Raw genomic sequence first — 22,572 nt, 5'->3', positions numbered from 1 at the left:
GCCTCGCTTGGGCACAGCCGCCGTGGGACCGTCAGGCCCCAGGCATCCTTGCACCGGCCGCGACCATCCTGTGCTGATGTCAAGGTTTCGCTTCACGGTCTCCCAACGTGCTTTCAGATAGGAAAAGCAAGACAGGAGCTCCCTTGCTCAAGCCGGCCGGCAGGGAGCTGGGGTCTTCCTCCTCGGCCTGGGCTGGAGGCCACCTCCTGCCTCACAGGCATTACCCTGCAGAACACCGTCTCCCAGGCCGTAGGGCAGATTCCTTTCTCTGGGCAGCTCACCCCAAAGCTCCTGATTTCAGGACTGTTGACAGGAGACATTTCCTTGCAGTATTTCTTCAGCAGCTTGTTCCCCTGAGTACGTCCACTGCCCAAAGGCCAGACTCCTTGCGGAGGTTGGGGCGGGGCCGGGGGGAACCTTGAGGCCTTTGTCCTACCTTCCTTTTCAGCTTCAATGTCCCTCCAACACCCCGTGTACCTGCATAGACTGCTATGAGCCGCTGCCTAAACCCCGCAGGAGTTTTCGGACTCCTGTGACCTCACTCACACCACTTCCTCTGTTGAGAATTTCTACACGCGTCTCCGGGTAGCTGATCCTAGAGGTCATCGGCTTTTTTCTGCCCGGGAATTCCCGAGACATGGGATTGTCTGTGCTCAAGTCAGGAAGGGTCCCCGGCCAAGTGGGATGAGCTAGTCACTGAAGTTATCAGGAAAATTAAAAGAGAATCCACAGAAAGAGGTCAGCAGAGGGTGTGGCCCATAGTAAGTGTTCACCAACGATGCGGGCCCAGGGCCACTCCATCATCCTCACTGGCTTCCAGGGAGCAGAGCTTACACACAGTAGGTGCCCGATCGAGGCCGATGAGGCATATCATGAAGCAGCATGGCAGCTGGGGGCGAGGGGCGACGGGCAGACGGAGACAAGGAAGGGGTGCTCACGGGTCTGACCCCGTAACTCCAGCCCAGCAGCCCCCTGACTCTGGAGCACACACGGAGGCTCTCCCTCACGTGGGCCCTTTTCTCCCAAATCACCTTTCTCATTTCCTAGACCAGCCCTGTGGCTCCAGGAACAGCCTCCGCTCCACCTTTCAACAGGATATTTCTGTACTGTGCTCAGAGTGACTTTTATGAGATAAAATCGACACTTAATTAAAATGGGGCGCCTCTGCAGAGCTGTTATTTATTTATCCATTTCTCGGTGTGTCTTCAGAGTCCAGTGGTGATGTTTAAATGTGTCAAGCGCTCAGTGGGCAGAAGTGAAATACGAGGGCGGATATGCCGGTTTCTCTCATCTCCCGGATGGCTTAAAACCCTTGGTCCTTATTTGCCTTCGTTTCTCATATTCTTTAAAAACTACAGATGTTTTGTGCTTTCGTGCGTGTCTAGGACTTTCTTTTAAGGCAACGTACTCTACCCCAGAGCATAAATCTCTGCTGTGTGGTTTTCAAACTGGAGATGATGGGGAATATATCTAAGGATGCGGACTTTCTCTCTCCGGGTTTAAGCTCTTGGCACCGAGAAGAGGCATCTGCGGCACTGTGACACATACACCCTGCGTGACCTCTGGCAAGTCAGTCAGTCCCTTCCAGACTCATCACCCGCATCTGTAAAATGGGTCTGTTGCAAGGACAAGCACACAAAGACACAGGAACTCACCACTGCGCTGCAGGATGCCATCTCCTTGACCCGCAACATGACCTCCTGGCTGAACGTGGTTGGCCAGAAGACCTGGGACACAAGTCCCCTGCTGCATGCCTCCTGGGCAGTGAGCTTCCGTCCACAGAAGAGCATCTCATTGGCCTGAAAAAAGCAAAGGCAAAGGGAAGGCTGAGAGCCCAGAGTGCCTCCCACATCTGCTACCGAGGCCTGGGCTTGACACGCACAACTGTCCCGGCTCCCGAAGGCAGGGTCATCATCAGCTGGGAGGGTCAGATAAGCTTTGGGAACTGCTTGAAGACATCTGTGTCTGTGCACATGCTTCTGATCAGGGGGTCCACAGCTTTCTTTAAATTCCCCAAAGAAGCCGCGTACCTACTGTGGGTCCGTCTGCCCGACACCCCTCCCCACGTCTGGAGGCGGACCCACAGCAGTGGGCTTGCACCTCGGGCTGAGTCCATTTCGGTGCTGAACACATATCCACCCTATGCGATAAAGCCCTAAGCTGGAGGTGAGGGGGAAGAATCTTTCTCCCTGCCTGGTCGATGCTCAAGTCAAAGAGCCCAGGGCCACCCCCTGCCGTGTCCCCACTCTTTGGAGAAGTGGGTCCACCAAGAAAGGAAGGATGGAGAACAAGAGTCTTGACTGGGCTGGGATTCCTGGACCCCAGCGATAGGCTCCGCCTCTGGATACGCAAGTTATGACAACCACTGCGTTCTTTTTCCTTCCCCTTTAAACCAGTTAAAGTGCTTCCATCACTGGCAGCCAAAAAGGTCCTAAATAATACCCTAATACTAAAGCAGAGAGGTGCGTCTCTCCCAGTGGCCCAGGGCTGTGCCCACTTGTGAAGAGCCAAAAGCACCCTCCCCGCCCCACCTCCCCCTGCCCACTCGCCTTCTGTGGTTTCCTTTTGAACCCCACTCCTCAAAGAATTTCCTCTTGCTTCGTAGTTCACAGCTGCCGTACCTGTTCTGGGAGGAGCCTAATGGAGGGGGTCCCAGGCACCGACAGCACAGTGCACCCACCACTGCGACTTCCCAAGTGACTCTCCCGCTGATAACTAGGATGGAAGGGCTACCGCCAGGTGATGGGGTCCCTATCTCCCTCAGGATAAATCCCCGCCGCCTGCACGCAGCACACAATCCCTTCCCTGACCGGCCATCCATCTGCCTGCCCCCTGCATGCTTAGCCGCTCTCGGATCGATGCTCACATGCCAGGTTGTCTCAGCTGCTGGATCTACATGTGTGTTTTTCCCTTTGTTGCAGTCGTCACTGATGGGTCATGATGACCCAGAGGACCATCTTTCTATGCCGGGGTGGAGAAATTTATCAGGCCGGTAACGAGCCTACAGCATGCATCTGTAGGCAATGACAAATATATGCCATTATACTTATTTAGAAACACCTCTGTCTCAGGAAGTGGAAACGAAAGCGAGGAACTCAATAGAAGGAGCCAAACAGGACACGGTCGGCAAGAACACGTCTCAGTCAGCAACATTCTTGGAGTTTCAGAAATGGTTGAAATAAAAGGGAGACAGAAAGAGATAAGGCTGTACAGTGTTCACATTTTTGCAACCACAGAGGACGGGGAGGAACAGGAGCGGCACTGAGTTGGGGCAGAGCACAGTGGCCGAGATCAAAAGGGAAAGTGTTTGCTTCCTGGGCTCCCCGCCTGCCTCATTTTTCTGCCACTGCTGAGACCGTGAGCAGCCTCGAGCAGGCCCCAAGGTCCTGAATCCGAATGGCCTTACCGACCCCCTGCTGGCCCTGCCCTGTGGACGGGGTGGTGCCGCGGGCATGGGCTGCTGGGGGTCTCCGTGATCTCGTACATGCTCCTCCTCTTCGTGCCACCATCAGAGAGTGACGGGCCCACACTGAAGGCGTACAACGGGGGTGCCCATTCTTGCAGACTCACTCGGGGGGTGCCCCCTCTGGGGGCCTTCCCTAACCACCTCTGAACCTCACCACAGCATAGCAGTGTGGACGCTTACGAGTCTCTTCCCTTCCCAGGTAGGAAAGCCAAGGTTAACGGGACCGGGGCAGAGGGAAGCATGGGCCGCAGATCAGACACCCCTGCTCCGCCTCTGGCTTTGCCCTGTGACCCTATGCAAATCTCTTTGCCTCTCTGAATCTGTTTGTTCATCTCTGAAGTGGGTACCAATTACCACCTGTGAGGATCCAACGAGACAACAGGAGAGCAGGGAAACACCACGCCAGCCACGCATCAGCGCCCACAGACAGGATTATCAGGGACGGAGCCCCCTGGGTTACTCATCTTGGCACTTCTAAGCAGGGAGGGCAAAAAGGCCTGGTGCCTTCCGGGAGCTCGTTGAGGTTTGTGGGCTCAAAGAAGGAGCAGCACCTGCTAGGCTATCACCCCACTGCCTCAGTTTCTCTGCGGAACGGAGGGCAACAGGACCTACCTTTGCAGGTGTTGAGAGAGAGTGAGTGAGACCATCATGTGGAAAGTGACCAGTAAACTAGCCCACATGTGATGGTGAGCACATGCTTGGAGAATTCTGCTGGGACAACCCACTCAGTCCTCTGCCATCAAAGTGCCCATGTGGTTCTGGTGTGTGATGGCAAAACAGTGGACACGTTGTGCAGAGTGCAAGCATCAAAGGGACGGCAGGGAGTGCCAAAATGATCGGGCTTCCCCATGCAGGAGTTCAGTACCAAGAGCACTTCACTAGGGGCCTCACTAACTCCTGGAGGCAGCTGGCACCTGAGGGTTTCACCCAAGGACCTCAGCCTGAGGGGAGGCGGGGGGGGGGGGGGGGGGGTTGGGGGGAGGGGGGGGAGGGGAGACCGAGAATATCCGGAATCCTAAGGATGGAAGAGGCACGAACCTTGGTCTGCTCAGCAGGTGGTGGCCACACTGAGCCCACAAGGCCTCGGAAGTCACATGGGAGTTAACCTTTCCGAGTTGTGGGATGTGAACATCAAGGCCAGAGACCAAACACGAGAAGGAACCAGAAGGCCTGGGTCATTCAAACCTTTTGCTCCTTGCCAAAGGGCTCCAACTCAAACCAGAAGACCTCCCCAAAGGCTTTGTGAGAGACAAACAGATAGATTACCGGAGGGTCAAGAAGAAGCCGGGAACGGAGAGAATGGAGGAAAGAGTTTCCAGGAGCATCTGTCACAGGCGGAGCAAGCAGACAATGTCAGGGGTGACCACAGGCCCACCACGCTCAACTAACAGGAGGTCACAGGTGTCCCATGCAATGGAATGTGGCCAGTTTTTTCTCCAGTATCAGACAAGAAAGAGCACCTACACCTGCATATGCGGGTGCTGGGACTTTCCAGAACTGGTCTGGAGGTCCTTCTTGGAGGGACAAGCCATTAGGAGGAGACTCAAGTTGATTTCAGACAATAGGGTCTTGGTCAAACAAACACCACACACACACACACACACCCCTGCCCCCAATTTCAGACTCACTCCTCGGAGGCGGGTCCTCCTTTGGGACACACTGGTTAAGAGCACAGACTCTGAAGCCAGACAGTTTGTGGCTCAGATGCCATGACTGCCCCTCCCACTGTGTGACCCTGCACAATTCACCCTCCCCGAGCCTCAGCCTCCAATCTGTCAAGTGGGGATGACAACAGCCCTACCTTACAGGGTTGTGGGAGGATGGACTGAGTTAGCAGCCATCAAGCACTGGCCACGCTAAGTGCTTTCCAAGTGTCAGCTGTTATTATTACCGGCCCCTGACCACACCTGCTTCTGGCTATTGGCGCAGAATCTGTCCGCAGCCCGCAGTGAACGCCACCACTCACTCAGACACCCCTCTGCCTGTTGACACAGGACTCAGTAGGTTCCTGAACGTCTCCAGTTTAGCTTGCCATCTGTGTGATGGAAACCGCAACACAGGTTCTCCAGGTGGAACTTGCCGTGTGATCACCCAAAATCCCTTCCTGCTTCTGGGACACGCAGCAAAACTACATTTCCCAGCCTCCCTTGCAGGTAGGTGTGGCTACGCCACGGAACCCTGGCCCCTGAAAAGTGAGCGGGGACGAAGATGCCCTTTGCAGCCAGGCCCCTGAAAATGCCCAGCCTCTCTCTTCACATCCACTGGCCAAAGCGGAGGTACCTCTACCAGATGGAAGACGCCTGGGCCCCCAGTCAGTGTGGACGGCTGGACTGCAGCAAGAGGGAGAGAGAAGTTTTTGTTGTTTGGACCCTAGGATTGTGGGATCGTTTGTTACAGCACACAGTCCATTCTGATACGGGATCTTATCAGGCTCTTGAGAGGAATAAATGAAAAAAATGGATGCAAAGTGCTTGAACTTAGTTCAGTTCGCTCAGACGACTTCGTGCTTTAACTAGTTAAGTGCTTATTATGTGAACTAACTGAATCGAGTTAACTCAGTTACGTAAACAAAGTGTGTGTTTGGTAAGCAAACATCGCCATCATCCTCTCGGCCTTGGCCACACCCGCCAGTGCCGTCTGGCACCAGCATGGGAAGGCTCCAAGATCAGCCTGCCCTCCTCCCAGCTGCTCTGGGGAGGCAGAGGAAGCAGAGACAGTCAGCAGATTCCGCCACGAGGGGCACCCCCAAGGTCCTTATTCATATGAAGGGCCATATCCTAAACCCAGGACACAGAAGGGGTCTTGTCGGGATCCCAGAGAGGGATCTTGCCCAAGGACCGAGGAGGCTTACCAGTGCGACGCCCAGGATCTGAGGGAAGGTGTATGAGGAGCAGCCGGCGGGCGTGAGGCGGATGGTGGCATACGGGGTCTGAAACCAGGCCTTCTCGCTGGCCCACACGATGTCGCAGAGGGGCAGGATGGAGGCACCGAGGCCCAGGGCAGGTCCGTTGATGGCGACCACGATAGGCTTCTTAAACTGGATAAAGGCCTTCACAAAGTCCCTGGGAGAAAAGAGAAGACCCTCTTTAGCAGGTGGCCAGGCTTGCCGAGACCTATTTGACACCCTTGAACCTACCGAGGCTGCGACAAGCTTCCCCAGTGCTGCCTGGCACCCTCCGGTCATCAGAGGGAAGAGGGTGCCAGGAAAGCGTCTCATCCTCCTGGACACTGAGCCACTGAGCTGCAGTCACAGGCCGGGCACACTTGGTGGTTGGTGGCAGGTTTTCAGAAAGAAATTCATGGGTGTGACCGCCTTTCCCAGTTTGCCCAGATGGTCCTAGGTCATGCCCATTGTCCCAGTACTGCACTCACTCCCTGGATATTGACAAACTGTAAATATCCTAAGGAAGCCAACCTGAACGTCAAGGTTCAGAACCAGAAAGAGAACAGAAAGGAGGCATATGTGAACACAAGGAGAGAAGGAAAGTTCTGACGGCACTGGCCGAGGGTGGAAAGGCTGATGTTGGGAAGTATGAATCCTCAATATTGGAGGTATTCCAACTTTGGCTGGATGATCACTTTGGGTGTAGAAAGAAAGAAACTCAAGCTTCAGATGGTGGTCACAGGTGAGGACTGATGATATTTAACATTTCTTTCAGTCCTACGATTGTCTGACTCTGAATGACCCAAAGGGATGCCAGACTCATCAAGGGCTGATGAGGATCCACATGTTAGGGTGGCTTCGACCAAAAGTGGGGAAAGACACTGGGCATGGAGACATGAGGCATCTGGGATCATGGCTCTGGGATCAGGAGACATTTTATCACCCTCCCCTTCTGCAGTGAGCAAAGTTCCTGCGTGCATCTGTACCTATTAAGCAGAGACACCTTTCTCTACTTCCTCTGCCCTAGAATGCCTTTCGCCCTTGCCCTAGCCACTATATAAGATCTATAAAATGTTAATATTCATCTGGACATGGAGAAAAGATCCAAGATGTCTAGTAAAGCCTGCATCCTTCATTATTCCCAGGTAGAAGACGAGAAACTACCGAGACCTCACAAGAATAAAATCCACACCCCTGACCATGACCTTGGTCTGCTTCTGCTTACCGCTCCAGGCACATCTCGTCTCCCTCGTGTCTGCTCATGATGCGTGAGCTGCACGGGCCTTCTGAGAGTTCTTGGGAAACACCAGTCTCACAATTTGCAATTATCCTCATCACTTGCTTGATTACTTGTTTTTGGATTCTCCTCCCTCTCCAGCTCCTTACGGAAACCTACAGGTCTGCCTTGTGCACGGCTCGGTGCCCATACGTACCGGAGTTCACACTCAGCAAATGATGCCGAACAAACAGAGGAGCAATCTCTGATTGAGACTGAAGATGGGAGACGTGCGGCAGGGACACACTAGCTGCTCACCAGACCCGATTTCCCTTCCCTCCTCTTCCCGAGTCTGCTGCTGGAGCACATTTCCCCCTCCCTGGCAGGTGGCTGTGGCCAAGGAACGAAACGCTGGCCAACGGAATGTGAATTGAAACCATACGCACACTTCCAGCCCGTGCACGGAAACCTCCCGCCATGCGGTCTGCAAGCCCTCTCACCTTGACAGGCATGGCAGTCTTGGAAGACACGTGCTGAGCCACAAGATGGAAGGGGTCTGTGCTCTTGAGTCACACTTGGAGGACAGCCATGGGCTGATAAGTAACATCTGTTTCAGGTTCCCATATATAAGAAGTAGATTTCTATCACAACCGAGCCATTACATACATTTGGGGTTCATTCGTTACAGCAGCTAATACTTCACTAATACAAATGGCTGGCTGATTTATCCTTTCTCAAGGATTAGCATTTCCCCCCAATCCTCACCAAGAGATGTGGGCACCACAGTGATAGGTTGGGGTTGGATTCAACTGTGAGAAGACTGTCTCACGACCTATACGTTGCCACTTAAGTCTCACCCTTAATCCAGGCTGGAGGCATCCCATCTCCTGACTCCTGAGCAGCGATGTGTGAGTCGAGGGGGGAGTTCTCTCAGCCACTGCCGGCCCCACTGCAGCTCACCCCCAAAAGGATGCTGCTGCATTCTGGCACCGTGGCCCTCGGATTCCTGGTTTTCTGGTGGCCCCCTTCCCAGCCTGACTTCCTAACTTCAAGGCTTTAGTCACTGGCCTTAACGTGTGATTTCTACCAAATGTAATTTGGAGGCTGCACGGTACGTGGGGCTACTTGGCAGGGTCCTTGGAACCACAGGGTCTCAGTGATTTGGGGCCAACGCTCCACATCTAACCCCCCTCATACACAATTTCAGGACCTTGCATCTTGGAGCCGGGAAGGAGTTCAGGAAGTCGTCGGGCCAAATCTTCCATTCAGTGCAGGATTCCCTTCCGGGCATCCTGAGGACGCACCAGACCCCAGCTGCTGTGGAACATGTTGAGTAAAGAAGTTCTTCCCTATCAAGACGCCTCCCCACTGTGGACCTCTTGCAGGTCCAGTCTGCCCCAATCTGCACAGGGCAGCCCTTTGGGAATTCACCTCCGCCCTCACGACCGTACGGAAAGCACACCGCGCTGGAGCCCAGAACCCTTCCCTCTGCGGTCTCCAACCTGAGCCCTGTGCAGAGGCATTAAGTACCCCGAGGATGGCTAAGGGGACCGAGTGTGCCCAGCTCTGCCCCTGCACCCCCACCCCGTCCTGTTCCTGTCCAAGCCACGCGGTGGGCTCGCGTCCTAGATACGAAAATGCAAATGCACAGACCACTCTCCCCATCCTCTTCCTCTCACTCAGAGGAGATCTCTATCACAAGGGCCCAGTGGACACAGAAGCCAGACAGCAAACAGGATATTGCGTTACAGACACTGCCGCTCAGATATCTGATCCTGACTCTGGCAGTGGGACTGTGGGGGTGGGGGGTGGGGACGACATGCCGTCTTCTTTGGCTTCAAGTCCATCTGTTGGGATTGGGGTTATGCGGACCCCGGCCCCTGCCACTTCCTCCACTGAGCCTGAACCCTGTGGCCTCTGCCTGTCTGGGTGCTGGGTTCCTGTGGCAGAAACAGCAGGAACTTTGGGGTCGGGTCTCTACTCTGCCCCTAACTAGTAATGAGATGTTGGGCAAGTCACTCACTCTCTGGAACCCCATTTTACTCCTTGTCAAATGGCAAAGCAAACAGTTTGTCCTCAGAGGGACAAACGTGTCCTGCCTGGCACGCAGGAGCCCTCGGTCACTGCTGCTATTATCACAGTCAGTGCACCTGCCGGGGAGGGCGGGCGCTGCTCTCGCTCCACTCTCAGCGGTCGGAGATCCGCCCTCCAGACCCAAAGGAGACTCTGAAGCCATAGTCTGAATGCGGGGATGTCCACATTCCACCCAGAGCAACTGGCATTTTCTGCGTGACCCGGTCACCCAGTCCCTTTAACCAGAGCCGAGGGGTGCAGCCCTCCCACTGCCAATGTTCAGAGCCAAGTCAGCCGGTACGGGACCTACGCGCACCAGACACACATGGTGACGGTCATCCCGGGGCCCCCACAGGGGTGCTCTCGAAGCCCACTCCACAGTCAGACCAGGCTCAGCTAGAACTCATGGCCGGGCGTTCACAGAACTAGCGATGGAGATAATTCTTTACAGGTGTTGGAAGTACCAACTGCGTGCCAGGCCAGTGCAAGTTTTTCACACGGGTTATCTGCTTACTCTTAATCCCAGCAACCTGCCAGCAGGCCATCGCATCACCTGCGAGGAGTTCAGGTGAGGGCACCCTCTCTTTCAGGATGGGGAGGACAGCCTCGTTTGGGTCCTGGACAGAGGCCTGCACCGAATGAATCATCTGAGCCCTTCTCACATCTGCTAGTTCATTCAACAAACATCTGCAGAGTGAACACGGCGTCCTGGCTCACGTGTGCACGTGTTTTCTCTAGGACACGATGAGGATGGGGCGGGAGCAGCGCTGGGGGGCGCTGAGGACCCGCGGCATGCCGGATCCTGGAGGTCGGCCCAGCCAACAGCACGCATGCCCCCAGAAAACTGCAAGGGACTGTCAGTGGGTTATAAGGTTCTGGGGCCAAGATCTGTTCCAGCCATGCTAGATTTTGAAAAAAGTTCTTTCTCAAGAGACTTCTCAGATTGCAAATACGTTAATATGCCTGGAAAATCTGCAGGCACAGGGACAGGACTCGCGGCATGGCCTAAACTTAACCACAGTGCCCCTCACTCATGATGCTTCTCGGGAAATCCAGAATATTCTCTGGGAAACGCTTCCCTGCTCCACCGTATCCCAGACTCTGGAGTGTGGCTGCCGGGGGGAGCACTCCAAAATTGGTGGAGCTGGAGCCTTCCCTCAGGAATCCGGTGACAAAGAGCAGGACACAGTCGCTTTCCGACCCCATGGGCATTCTTCTCTACAGGGCCGTCCGCTGTGCACCCCATCCACGCCCTTGAAGCTCCTCACCCACCCTTGTTCCTTCCAGCACCTTCTCCCTCACCCTCTTCTAACAACCTTTTCTGTTACACAAAAAGAAGGATCTTGTTGTTTCTAGAACTTCCAGTGCTCTCAGTCAGTGGTGCAGAAACCCCTGGGTTAGGGTGCGGTGGGGGTTCTCCACCCCGGCTGCACAGGAGCACCACTGAGGGAAATTGAAAACCAAAGTTGCACTGGCCGCACCCCACTTTCACTGATGTGGAATCTTCTGGGGTTGCTGGCGAGCCACTGGGTCGTAGAAAAGCTCCCTGCCATTCTCTGTGCTGTTGGGGCTGAGAAGCACTGGTCTAGGGGACATCCTCCCCTCCCTCGCCCGGGGTCTCTGCCGGCTCAGAAATTAGGAACGTCACTCCCTTCTAGCAATGGGAGGGACTCCCTCTGTCACCTCCCTTCCACTCTGCCAAGGAGAAACTCCCCTTCCTGACGAGACAGAAAATGTCTTAAATCTTACTGACTGCATTTCTTGAGAGGTGAGCGAATGCATTCTCCCAATTCTCCTCGAATTTGGGACTTCTGGGAATCCAGCTAATGCACCCACTGAAATTCATAAACCACATGATAGCTACCACCAAGGCTTTCCTCAGGCCACAGAGATGGGAGCCCCGTCTCTGATGGTCCCGTAAATGAAGGAGGCTTACTGGGGCCCCTACTATTCCCCTCACCATGTGACGAGGAAGGTGCTAAAAGGCACAGCTGAGTCCAAGCAGAGAAAAAACCGCTGTGGACATGGCCAGGACTGTCTGCACCCACGATGCCTGGGAGCATCATGCAACCAGGATGCTCTTTCTAATAACGTGTTCGGCCTTTCTGTGGTGTCTCTTTGGGCAAGAAATCGGCAACATGAAGCACACGGGTGTTTTGGAGCAGACTTCACCGGATGCTTCACCCTGAAAAAAGGACTCAGAACTTCACCAGTGACAGCGTCTGCACATCAGCTCATGGAGACTATAGCCCCTGGCTATGGGCTCAGGAAAATTAGCCTCCGTAGGACGCTGCCAGGCGCAGTGAGATTAGAGGCCCCAGAAAATCCCTCACATGTGGCCTCGGCCTCCATGACCCCACATAGATGGGTGCCCCTTTCCAAAACAGCAGGAGGCATTACTGCACCGTGACTCTGGTTTGAGAACGGCACAAGATGCAGCAAGCGTGAGCCCTTCCCGGAGTGGAGGATGAGTGACGGCCCTTGCTCGAAAGAACACTCACTTGCTTTTGATCAACCTATGAATAATGGGGAAAAGACGACCTTTCAGTGCTCCCAAAAGAGATATTGATTGTTGGGATCCGATGTCAACCCCAGGATCCCAACTTTTATCCCAAAAGCAACAAGAGAGGGAGAGGCACTCCCCACCCCACTGGGTCTGAAGATGCCCAGCTGCCCAGGGTAGCCCTCCATCCTCTCCCCAGGGCTGAGCCACATCAGCTCCAGGACACAGGAACACCCAGAAAATCCAAGATTTCACCATCAGGCAAAGGGCAGGAGTAGTATGGATTCACACATGGGCATTACCAGATGCTGTGCTTAATTAATATAAGGAAATAAAATCTCTTTTTGAGGGAAACAATAAGGTGGGATCTAATCTAGACAGCAGAGGCAACCCTAATTTGGGCAGAAAATACAGGATACCCAATTAAAATCTCAAGTTTGGATAAACAACAAAAAAAGTTTTTAGTATAAGTATATCCCAAATATTGCATAGGATGTACTTATGATAAAAAAATTCTTTGTTGTTTGAAATTCAAATTTTGCTGAGCAGCCTGTATTTTTATGTGCTACATTTAGCAAAAGGAGGCAGGTCCCAAAGTGTCCAAACATGAGCAGAGCTCACCTGATGGCTTCTGCAATCCGGGTACTCTCCTTTCTCCTGTCACTGGACAACCGGCCAATTAGGTAGGAGTAATCTAGGCCGCTGCAGAATACGCTGCCCACTGCACTGAGAAGCAGCAGTTTGCTGTCGTCCGTGGCCGCGTTGCACAGCGCTCGCCGGACCTCCTTCATAATCTGCGGGCAGAGATGGATTTGTGGGGATGTTAAGTGTCTACCTATGAGCCAGGGGCGTTCAGACCTCAAGCCTGCCAGAGGCCTCACCCCTGAGGGCAGAGCCAAGTACATGTTCTCTTCCTGTGCAGGAAGTCTCTCCTGAATACAAGCCACATCCAGACTAAGCAAAGAAACACCAAAACCAGAGCTCCCCTGCAGCATCCCCGAAGCCGTCACAGAGTGCTAAGAAGGTGGCAGTGAGGTCACTGGCCACGGGCTGGGAAGCCTGGCTTGGAGCCGTGTAATCCCTGGTAAGTCTCTGCAAATCTTCTTCCAGCATTTACACGTTTGGCTCTTTTCAAAGGTGTGGGGAAAAAAATTCCTATGAGCAGCCAGGTGAAGTATGTTAGCCTTCTCTAGGAGGCCAGGTTTAATTATACTCTTGCTTGTCCTTAATTCAACTAAGACTTCTGCATGGCTCGTAGGTGGCACGTGGGAAGAGGGCTGTGGCATCAGAACTCATAAAATTTTCAAGGTGCCAAGGAAAACAACCGTCAAACACAAATTCTGTATCCAGCTAAACTATCATTCAAAAGCAAGGGTAAAAATGAGGCATTTTTCAGCAAAAGAATGTTTACCACTCTTAGACCCTCACTGGGAGAATTTAAAAAGGATGCACTTCAGAAAGAAGAAAACTATATTCAGAAAGAAAAGACTGACATGCAAGGAATAATAACAGCCAGCAAAGAAACATGGTGAATGTGTTGATAAATCAATATAAGAATGACTGTAAAATCATCATACTGATATTGACCAACTGAGGGTGAGGGTTTGCACAAGGGTAGAACTGGAGTCCAGGCGATAATATTGTGTCTGATGAGAGAGGAATGACAACCACATGCCAAGGTTCTATGTCTGGGAGTGGTGGAGAGGCGATGATCACATTTAGGCTTCACTATGTGTTTGTAACTTAAGGATAACTTCTTAAAAGTACATGGATTACAATGAATGGGGAGGGGGGTAAAATAAAGAAAGCTCAATCACTCAATCCAACAGAAGTCAGGGAAGGAGGGAAAAATCAGTGCAGAAAAGGCATGGTAAGAGAAAACAAGGCATGCACTTGCCTGGGTGGAGCTGAGAGTCCAACTGGGGAGACAATAAGTGAACAGGCTTTTAAAGGATCATTGTTAATTTTTCATTAGGCATCATCATAGGGTACAATGGGAAAATACTGTGAGAGCCAGTTTTTTTTTTTTTAATTAGACTTTTTAAAGAACCCACTTATTAAGCCCTTGGAAGTGCCAGGGACTACGTCGAGTAATTTCCACATATTTTACTCCAAACGATAATCCCATAGAGGAGGGAATGGGATGCTGATCTTGCAGGGAGAGCGAGGAAAACACAGAGAAGTGACATAAGTCACCCGAGGTCAGAAGCAAGAGGCAGAACCACGGTGAAAATCTCACCCCCAGACCCCTTCTCTTTCTACTACTCCATACTGTAGGATGATTTCAGTAAATGGGTGAATTTTCATGGACAAAAGTAGGGCTGGATGTCAATCTAAATAGAGAATCTCCCAGCTGGTGCTCTGTGAGGGTGGGAGAGTCATTCTCCATTCTAACTGGGTATAAGCCACAGATTTCCTTTGAACATCAAAAAAAGCGAATGGGCCACTATCTTGTGGGTCCTTTAAACCATCTGCCTCCAGAAATAGACATGCTCTGAGCAATCCATGAACTCTATTTCTCTGAGAGGCAAATAAAAGAAAACCCTGCTGTAAAGATGCGAACTGGCATGCTACACAGGACTCAGAGAGTGGCCTCTCTCACCGAGGCCACATTTACTAGTCAATTAGTAAAGACAAAATCAAGCAAAACGACCACCTCCTTTATGAATTAAGCGCCAAGTCGATCTGTGCTTCGTTCATGTGAGAAAAGTACAAACTATATGTTGTAATTTCAAGAATGCTATGTCTGGTTAGTATAGCTTTCCTTTTTCTTTCTCATGTTGATAATCCAATTTGGAGAGACGGCTGGAGGTTCTACCTCCTTGAAGGACCCCAAATTGTACAATGCAACCGGTTTGCTTAAAGTGAAACATTCTAAAATGATTACTTCCTTTGCCTTCCCAAACAGGATACTCGGCACACACATAACTGCCTCTCGATGGTCCCTTGCTAGCCTGTAACAGACCAGTCCCCTCAGAGGCTCCCAGAGAATGCATCTGTAACAAATGGTCCAAGACTGCTATGCATTTTGAAGTCCCAAATACGTTCTTGAGATTGACTGCCCTCATTAGCTGCCACTTGCTCCAGATGTATCTGCTGGCGAAAGCACAATGCCCACTGCTACCCCTACCTTCTGATCTGCCATGCCTTGGGAGCAGATAACCAAATTCATCACAAGGGAGTCAAGGGCACCGGGGTGGCTCAGTCGGTTAAGCGTCTGACTCTTGATTTCAGCTCAGGCCATGACCTTGAGGTTTGTGGGTTTGAGCCCCACGCTGGGCTCTGCACTGGCAGCATGGAGCCTGCTTGGGATTTTCTCTTTCCCTCTGTCTCTGCCCCTCCCATGTGCTTTCTCTGTCTCAAAATAAATACATAAACTTAAAAAAAACAAGTGGGTCAAAAGGGGGGAGTAGACCAGAGTCCCCCTCTCTACTTCATCTCTACTTGCTGAAAGCAGTCACCCAGGGCCCATCTCAGCTGTGACCACCTTCATGAATGCTTTCCCACATATCCCTGACTAAATGCAAACTTTTCCTTCTCCTGACACCCCAAGTGTCTTAAATCCCCCCTAAGACACTTGTGACAAGCCCCCTTGTAGGATGTGAGCATCTTGGCCTCAACCTACCTCCTGCTTGATTTAAATCCCCGATAGGTGGCCCCGAAGACGGCCTTCAAGGATCCCCTCCACGGTAGTCACATGCTTGTGGCATCCCCTCCCCTTGAGGGTAGACTAGACCCGGTGACTCACGTCCAACCGTGAAATATAGCAAGAGTGATGGGATGTGCCTTTCAAGAGGAGACTGGGATACGAAAGGGCACAGCTTGTCTTGGCTATCCTGTTTTTCTCTCTCTCCTCTTGGGGCTCTTAATCTGGGGAAGCAAGGTGTCATGTCACGAGTTGCCATAGGGAGAGGCAAATCCATAGCCCATAGGAAGTAACCACATAACAGGGAACTGATGTCTCTGGACAGTGATGACCTCAGACCTGCCATCAGCACTTGGGTGAGCTTACAAGTGGATCCGCCTCCACTGAGCCTTCAGTTGAGACTGCAGCCCCAGACAACATACCTTGACTGCAGGCTTTGACACACCCTGAGCCAGAGGCATCCAGCTAAGCCACACCAGGATTCCTGACACAAAGAAACTGTGAGATAATATTCATTGCTTTAAGATGCTAAGTTTAGGGCAAATTGTTATGCAGTGACAGATAACTAATATAATTCCTTAAAAGCTAAAACAGTCTTCTACTCATCTGTATAACCCTTGTAACACCTAGTCCAGAACCCTGCATATAAACAAAACCTAGTTAGTGTTTACTGAATCAAATGAGTAGCACAGTATTTACCTCCTCAAGAAGTTTGCAGTGTAATGGGGGAACCAGACATTTAACAACCTACCACACAAATACACGTTCACTAACAACCGTAACGAGTTCCGGAGGGGAGGGGTGCATAGTGAGAGAAGGATATAACCTGGGCAGGGAGCTGGGTGGGGAGGGGTGGGGGTGGGGGGTCACTCCTGCAGATGTGGTGGCTGAGCTGAGACCTGAACGAAGTGTAAGGCCACTAGGCAAGGAGGAAGGGAAGGAGGCACAGGTATGTGCAAAGGCCCTGGTGCAGGTGTGAACATGAAGCAAGCCAGGCTGATTGGAGTGCAGGAGGAGGGAAGGAGGCTGTGTGGTGCAAGGCGAGGAGGGTCGCAGAGCTGGGCAGGTTGGAACACAGCGGCCTCACCAGGCCGTGTGAATCGTTCTGATTCTTAATCAGTGCAACCGGAAATCACAGATGCATCTGAAATGCAGGAGCACACGTGTACACGTGCATGTGCACGTGCATGTGTAGAAGGCGTGCCTTGATCAGATTTGCATTCACGGCAGATCACTCTGCCTGCCGTGCGGAGAACCGATTGCAGGGGAGGAAATATGAAAGAGCACACTTGTTAGCAGGTTACTGCAACCGTCCAGAACATATTGGTCAGGATGGAAACAGGGAGAAAAAAGCATGTTAGCGGGCCGTTCAAGGATTAAAGCTAACAACAGGCCTTGGGGGCAGTATGGACGTGGTGGGTGTGATCCAGGGGTGTGAGCTGTGATTCCCGCGTGTCCACTGTGCCCCCGGGGATGGCGGTGGTGCGACTCTCTGAGTCTGGGAGAATCGCAGAAAACCGGGAGCTGAGCGAAGGCTTGGGGTCGTCTCCCAAAGGGGGAGTAGATGAGCTTTTAATCACCAACACTTTGGGCAATCTATTTTGCTGGCTCTTTCCTGAAGGGGCATTTTCATTATCTTCCTGGTTCTTTGCAATATTACAGACAGGAGAAATATTACAACATACCCTCTAGCCTCAGAATCTAGTTAACACACCCAGTAATGTACGAATTTCTGCCCATGAGGCCAATCCGACCAACGTCCCACGTACAACCAGAAAAAGAAATTCAATCATGACATGCAGGGTGGCCTCACCCCAGCTGCTCCATGAATAAGTAAGGCTGGTCTGCTGGAGACCATTAAATCACCTCTGTTTCATTTTAACAATGATGGGAACATTTATTGAACGCTTCCTGTGTGCCAGGCATTCTGTGAGCCTCTTTGCAGACATGATCTCTAATCCCACAAGCAAGATATAGTACAACTTCTACAAATGAGGAAGCTCCAGAGAGGCAAGGTAACTTCCCAAGGTGAGATGGTGGAGGCAGGATGCAAACCTAGTCTACTAGCCTCCGAAATCTATATTGCTCTAACACCGCCCATTTCGTTTCACTGGGATCTTTCTTTCAGGGCTACTTTACCCAGTTGGCCAGCTTATCTGTAGAGTCAATCCACTTTGGTTGTTGAGACAGCTGAAAATACCAGATCAATATTTTTTTCCACTTTCCTCCTGTTCTGTTACTGACAGACACCAATTAGGAATGGAACCCCTAATTAACCAAGCCCGCGTCCCAGGAGCGGAGAACCTGTGCACCTGACATCAGCTGGACGCCACATGTCGTCCGTGGTGAGTAGGCAATGGTTAACACACAAAGCTGCTCCAAAGAGACAGAATGAACTGGGAGACTTCACATTTATTCGACTTGCGGAAGGAAAACGCTGTGCCTTTTAAAAGCATGCTTTTAAAATGTAGTGAAGTAGAAAAAAATCCAAGAAGAATTGGTCTCATGTGAATATTTCATGATGAGCTTAAAATAACAAGGTTTCCATGTGTATAAATATGGGAAGGGCAGCCTTCAGGGTAAACGACAGAGGTCTATACAGCAGAGAACCCTCAGGTGGTTCCTGAACGTGCAAGAGAGAGACCCCAAAACACACCCCTGCGGTTAAGCCTCTGTGTCTTTGCTGCTCCTATGGAAATCAGAGGGGGGAGGATATCGCAGGACAGGGAAAGGGGGGTGTGGACTTCGCCGTCTTCCGCAGGCCAGGCACCGGTCTGAGTGTAAGAAACAATACGGTGGCCGCAAGTAGCAAGGGTCCTGCTCTCTGAAGGTTACATTCCATTAAGCTGCATGATCCTAAGCCCGTCAAGGTCTCTAAACCTGAATCATCTTGTCTGTAAGGGGTGAGTCGTAACAACCCTACATCGGAAGGCTCCTGGATGAGGAAATGAGATAAAGAGTAAACACAGAGCATGAAGAGCCACGGGGAGCTGGTACTGTCACTGTTTTTGTTGTTTACCACTCTGCCACCCTGTCCCAGGTCGGTCTAGTTGGAGAGGGCTGCTTGGATTCATCTTTTCCCACATTTGCACCATCAAGAATCTCTTAAAAAATATCCATCTTATTTCTTCATTGTTCCCCCCAAGTACCCACAGACAACATCTTAAATGGTGTTGTCTACGTAAGAGCATTAAGTATGCACTGTTTCCCCGTTCCGTTCACCTAAAATATAAGCCTCATTAGCATTAAGAAGGTAAGGTGGAAAAAAAGCAGGTAAAATTGACTTGATTAAAATTTTAAACATTGCACATCCCAGGACACCATCAAGAAAGAAACAAGACAACTCAGAGGATGAGAGCATCTTTTCAAACCCTACATCTGATACAGGAGGCTTAAAACTCAATAATTAAAAACAGTTTTAAGAATAGGCAAAGGATGTGAAGAGACATTTCTCCAAAGAAGACAAGTAGCCAATAAGCACACGAAAAGATGCCCACCATCGTTAGTCATCAGGAAAATGCAAATCAAAACCACGGTGACACTACCCGACACCCACTCGAACGGCTATAATAAAAAGGACAGATGATAACAAGTGTTGACGAGGAAGCAGAGAAATCAGAACCCTCGCACACGGCCAGTGGGAATGTAAAATGGCACAGCCTCTGTGAGAAACAGTCTGGCAGTTCCTCAGAAAGTTACATCCGGAGTCACCACACGACCCAGTGGTTCCGCGACGAGGAGTACCTCCAAGAGCATTGAAAACATGTTCACGCACAAAAAAGACCCATGCACGAGTGTTCGTGGCAACAGGAGTCACAAGGTAGTAGCCAAAAGTGGAACCGACACAAATGTCCATCACGGAATGACTAAGGGACAAAATGTGGCACATCCATACCATGGCAAAGCCGTGACGTACTGACACGCGCTACAGCACGGATGAGACTTCACGCTCAGTGGAAGAAGCCAGTCACAGAAGACCACACGCCATACGCTTCCATTTATGTAAAATGTCCGGAATTGGCAAATCCGTAGCGACAGAAAGATTTGTGGTCACCAGGGACATGATGAGGGAGAATGGGGAGGGGATGCTGGCAGACGGAGGGTTTCCTTTGGGGGTGTCGGGAATGCTCTGGAACCAGATCGTGGTGATGGTTGCATGACCTTGTGAACAGACTAAAAAAAACATGTGCATTTTAAAAGGGTGAAATTTATGGCACGTGGATTATATCTCAATTGAAAAAAAAAAAAAAAAACCAGCAAGAGAGCCGAGTGAACATAATTCCGTCCAAAGCAAAAAAAAAATCTGACATGCCGCAAAGCCCGAGATATGGTATTTGGATTCTGGGGCTGCCCTCTGACTGTGTGACCCTGACTCATTTTCTGAATCTCTCTGTTTGCTGAGATCTTCGTCTATAAAATGGGATAGGATCACTACCCGGACATAAAGATCAAATGGGCAATGTAGGTGAAGTGATGAGCTCGTTGTGCCCCACAGTCAAGTTTGTGTGTGGGACACAAGAGGAAGCCAGAGCCCCGTTCTGAACAAGAAGCCCTCTCCAGCCTGACCCTCCCCTCTGGTCCCCTGTCTCTCACCTCAGGGGTCAGCGCGTTGTTGTCCGAGGTCTGGCTGGACAGCAGGATGTGTGTGAACCCCTCTTCCTTCCGCACGACAATGTCCCGAAACCTACAGTTGCTTTCGTTCTGGCGGACGCTGTACCTGAGCCTCTTGTCAAAGACATAGTCCTTCTCTGCTTCCAGCTTCCTCTTCACGGGGCTGTGCAAGTTTAATCCCCCGTTGGTCAGAGCAGAGCCTTCCAAAATCAGACAAAAAAAGTGAGAAACCAACATAGGAGCAATCACACCAGAGCGTGATCACAGAACGTTCAGATTCTCACAGAAAGGGTTGGATGTGGCTGGGACCCCCCCATTCACCCTCCTCTGTCCTTGGGTGGAGAATGGCCCAGGGCTTAACTGCCACAGCTCCAAGTTTGAACTAAGAGAGAGAGCTCTGTGGAGGGCCTGATATGATCTTTGATAGCCTGTGAGCCTCAGCTTCTGTTCCGAGGCCTTCGGCAACAAGGAACCCCCTACTTTGAAATCTGATGGCTGAAAAACAAAACAAACAAACCAAAAAAAAAAAAACAAACCCTGCAGTTTTATTCATAAATACCAAACACTGGAAGCAACCAATCTGTCTTTTAACTAGGTGAATGGATAAACAAAACGGCACGTTTGTATAAGGGAATATTACTCAGCAATGAAAAGAAAATGCCATGAAAATACACAAATGAATCTTAAACACAGAATGCCAAGTGCAAAAGGCCAGTGAGAAGGGTTGTGCATTGCATGATTCCAATTACATGACATTCTAGAAAAGGCAAAAGGAGAGAATCAGGCAAGAGATGTGTGGTTACCAGGATCAGGTGGAATCAGAGCAGGTGGAACAATGAAACACAGGGGATTTCTGAGGGTGGGGAAGCTATTCTCTAGGATACCCTGAGGGTGAATGCGGGACATTAAGCATCTGTCAAAACCCAAAGAACTTTGCAGCACAGACAGTTAGGCTTAAAGTATGCATTTAAAATAAATACATTTACGAGACTGGCGGGATCCTAGGAGGGAATACAGAAATGTGATCAAAGAATCTGACTGTATGACAAATACACGAAAGAAACAACCTCGGGGCGCCTGGGTGGCTCAGTTGGTTGGGCATCCGACTTTGGCTCAGGTCATGATCTCGCCGTCCATGGGTTCAAGCCCCGTGTTGGGCTCTGTGCTGACAGCTCAGAGCCTGGAGCCTGCTTCGGATTCTGTGCCTCCCTCTCTCTCTATGCTCCTCCCCCACTCATGCTCTGTCTCTGTCTCTCTCTATGTCTCTCTCTCTCTCAAAAATAAACATTAAAAAAAAGAAAGAAAAGAAACAATCTCACTGAAGGGGGCAGGAGTGCCTCAGCACCTCAGAAACTCTAGGAATGACTGGAGTCTGTAAAAACGAAAGGCAAAACAGCCTGCTAGAGAAATGCTGTACTGTAGTTGGCAAAGCCGATTCCTAAGGAGGTGGGGGAGTGTTCAGAATTCTGATACCGTTATCCAGGCATGCTGGAACTGGACAATTCAGTAAATGGATGGCAGATGGTAGGATCCACACGTCTGACCGCCTGGAGTATAAGGCTTTAGATAGGCGAGGGGCGGGGTCTAGAACGATCCATGGGATAGTGGATTCAGAGTGGAAGGCATCACGCTTAGCTCAATACTGGTATAGACAGTTACATTGTTAGTTACAGGTATGTGTGCGTACAAAGGTTAGTAGACGTGCGTGTATGTCCTTGCTCTGTCAGCGGAGAGGGCCCAGAACCAGTGACATCCCAACAGCAGTGGGCACACCTAGGGCCCAGATGGTGGTCTCTGATGCAATTCTCAACAAAAGGAACCAGGACTCCCTGGAGAAATGGCTGACTCCAGGCCTGGGGCAGGAAACACATGAGATAAGCTTGTAGTGGCTGGAAAGGAATGAAGTAGCAAAAAATAAAATAAAAAATAAAAAAATAACCTCCCCAACGATGAGGCATGTGGGGAGCCGATCCAAAGAGCTCCCAACGGCCAACGCTGCACCAACTTGAGCCACACAACAAAGGAGTATTTGCATTCTAACCGGAAGTACAAAATCAATATCCAGGAGTCCATAATGTCGTTAGTAAATCATTACATTAATAAATAAATGGGAGAGAAGAGGCGAGTCTCCCAGGCACAAGAATTCCCAATAGTTTACGGAGACTCTCTGCCC

The 22,572-nt window shown here is 51.0% G+C and overlaps 1 protein-coding gene across 3 annotated transcripts in view; it reads right to left on the bottom strand.

The window, feature by feature from the left end:
- The window catches only part of CDYL2 (chromodomain Y like 2), a 173,196-nt gene that overhangs the window by 10,726 nt on the left and 139,898 nt on the right, over positions 1-22,572 (bottom strand). For all 3 annotated transcript variants that reach the window (XR_007147490.1, XM_047836617.1, XM_047836618.1), the window contains exons 3-6: positions 20,382-20,599; positions 12,764-12,936; positions 6,318-6,528; positions 1,656-1,799 (exon numbers count right to left, since the gene is read on the bottom strand). Coding sequence is in view for 2 of the 3 variants with exons in the window: in XM_047836617.1 (XP_047692573.1) it covers positions 1,656-1,799; positions 6,318-6,528; positions 12,764-12,936; positions 20,382-20,599 (746 nt within the window). In the remaining variant the exon portion in view is untranslated. The remainder of the gene's footprint in view (positions 1-1,655; positions 1,800-6,317; positions 6,529-12,763; positions 12,937-20,381; positions 20,600-22,572) is intronic.

The sequence above is a fragment of the Prionailurus viverrinus genome, chromosome E2 (genome assembly GCF_022837055.1).
Source record: "Prionailurus viverrinus isolate Anna chromosome E2, UM_Priviv_1.0, whole genome shotgun sequence".
NCBI classification, from domain to species: Eukaryota; Metazoa; Chordata; class Mammalia; order Carnivora; family Felidae; genus Prionailurus; species Prionailurus viverrinus.
This window is presented reverse-complemented; position numbering and strand designations above follow the sequence as displayed.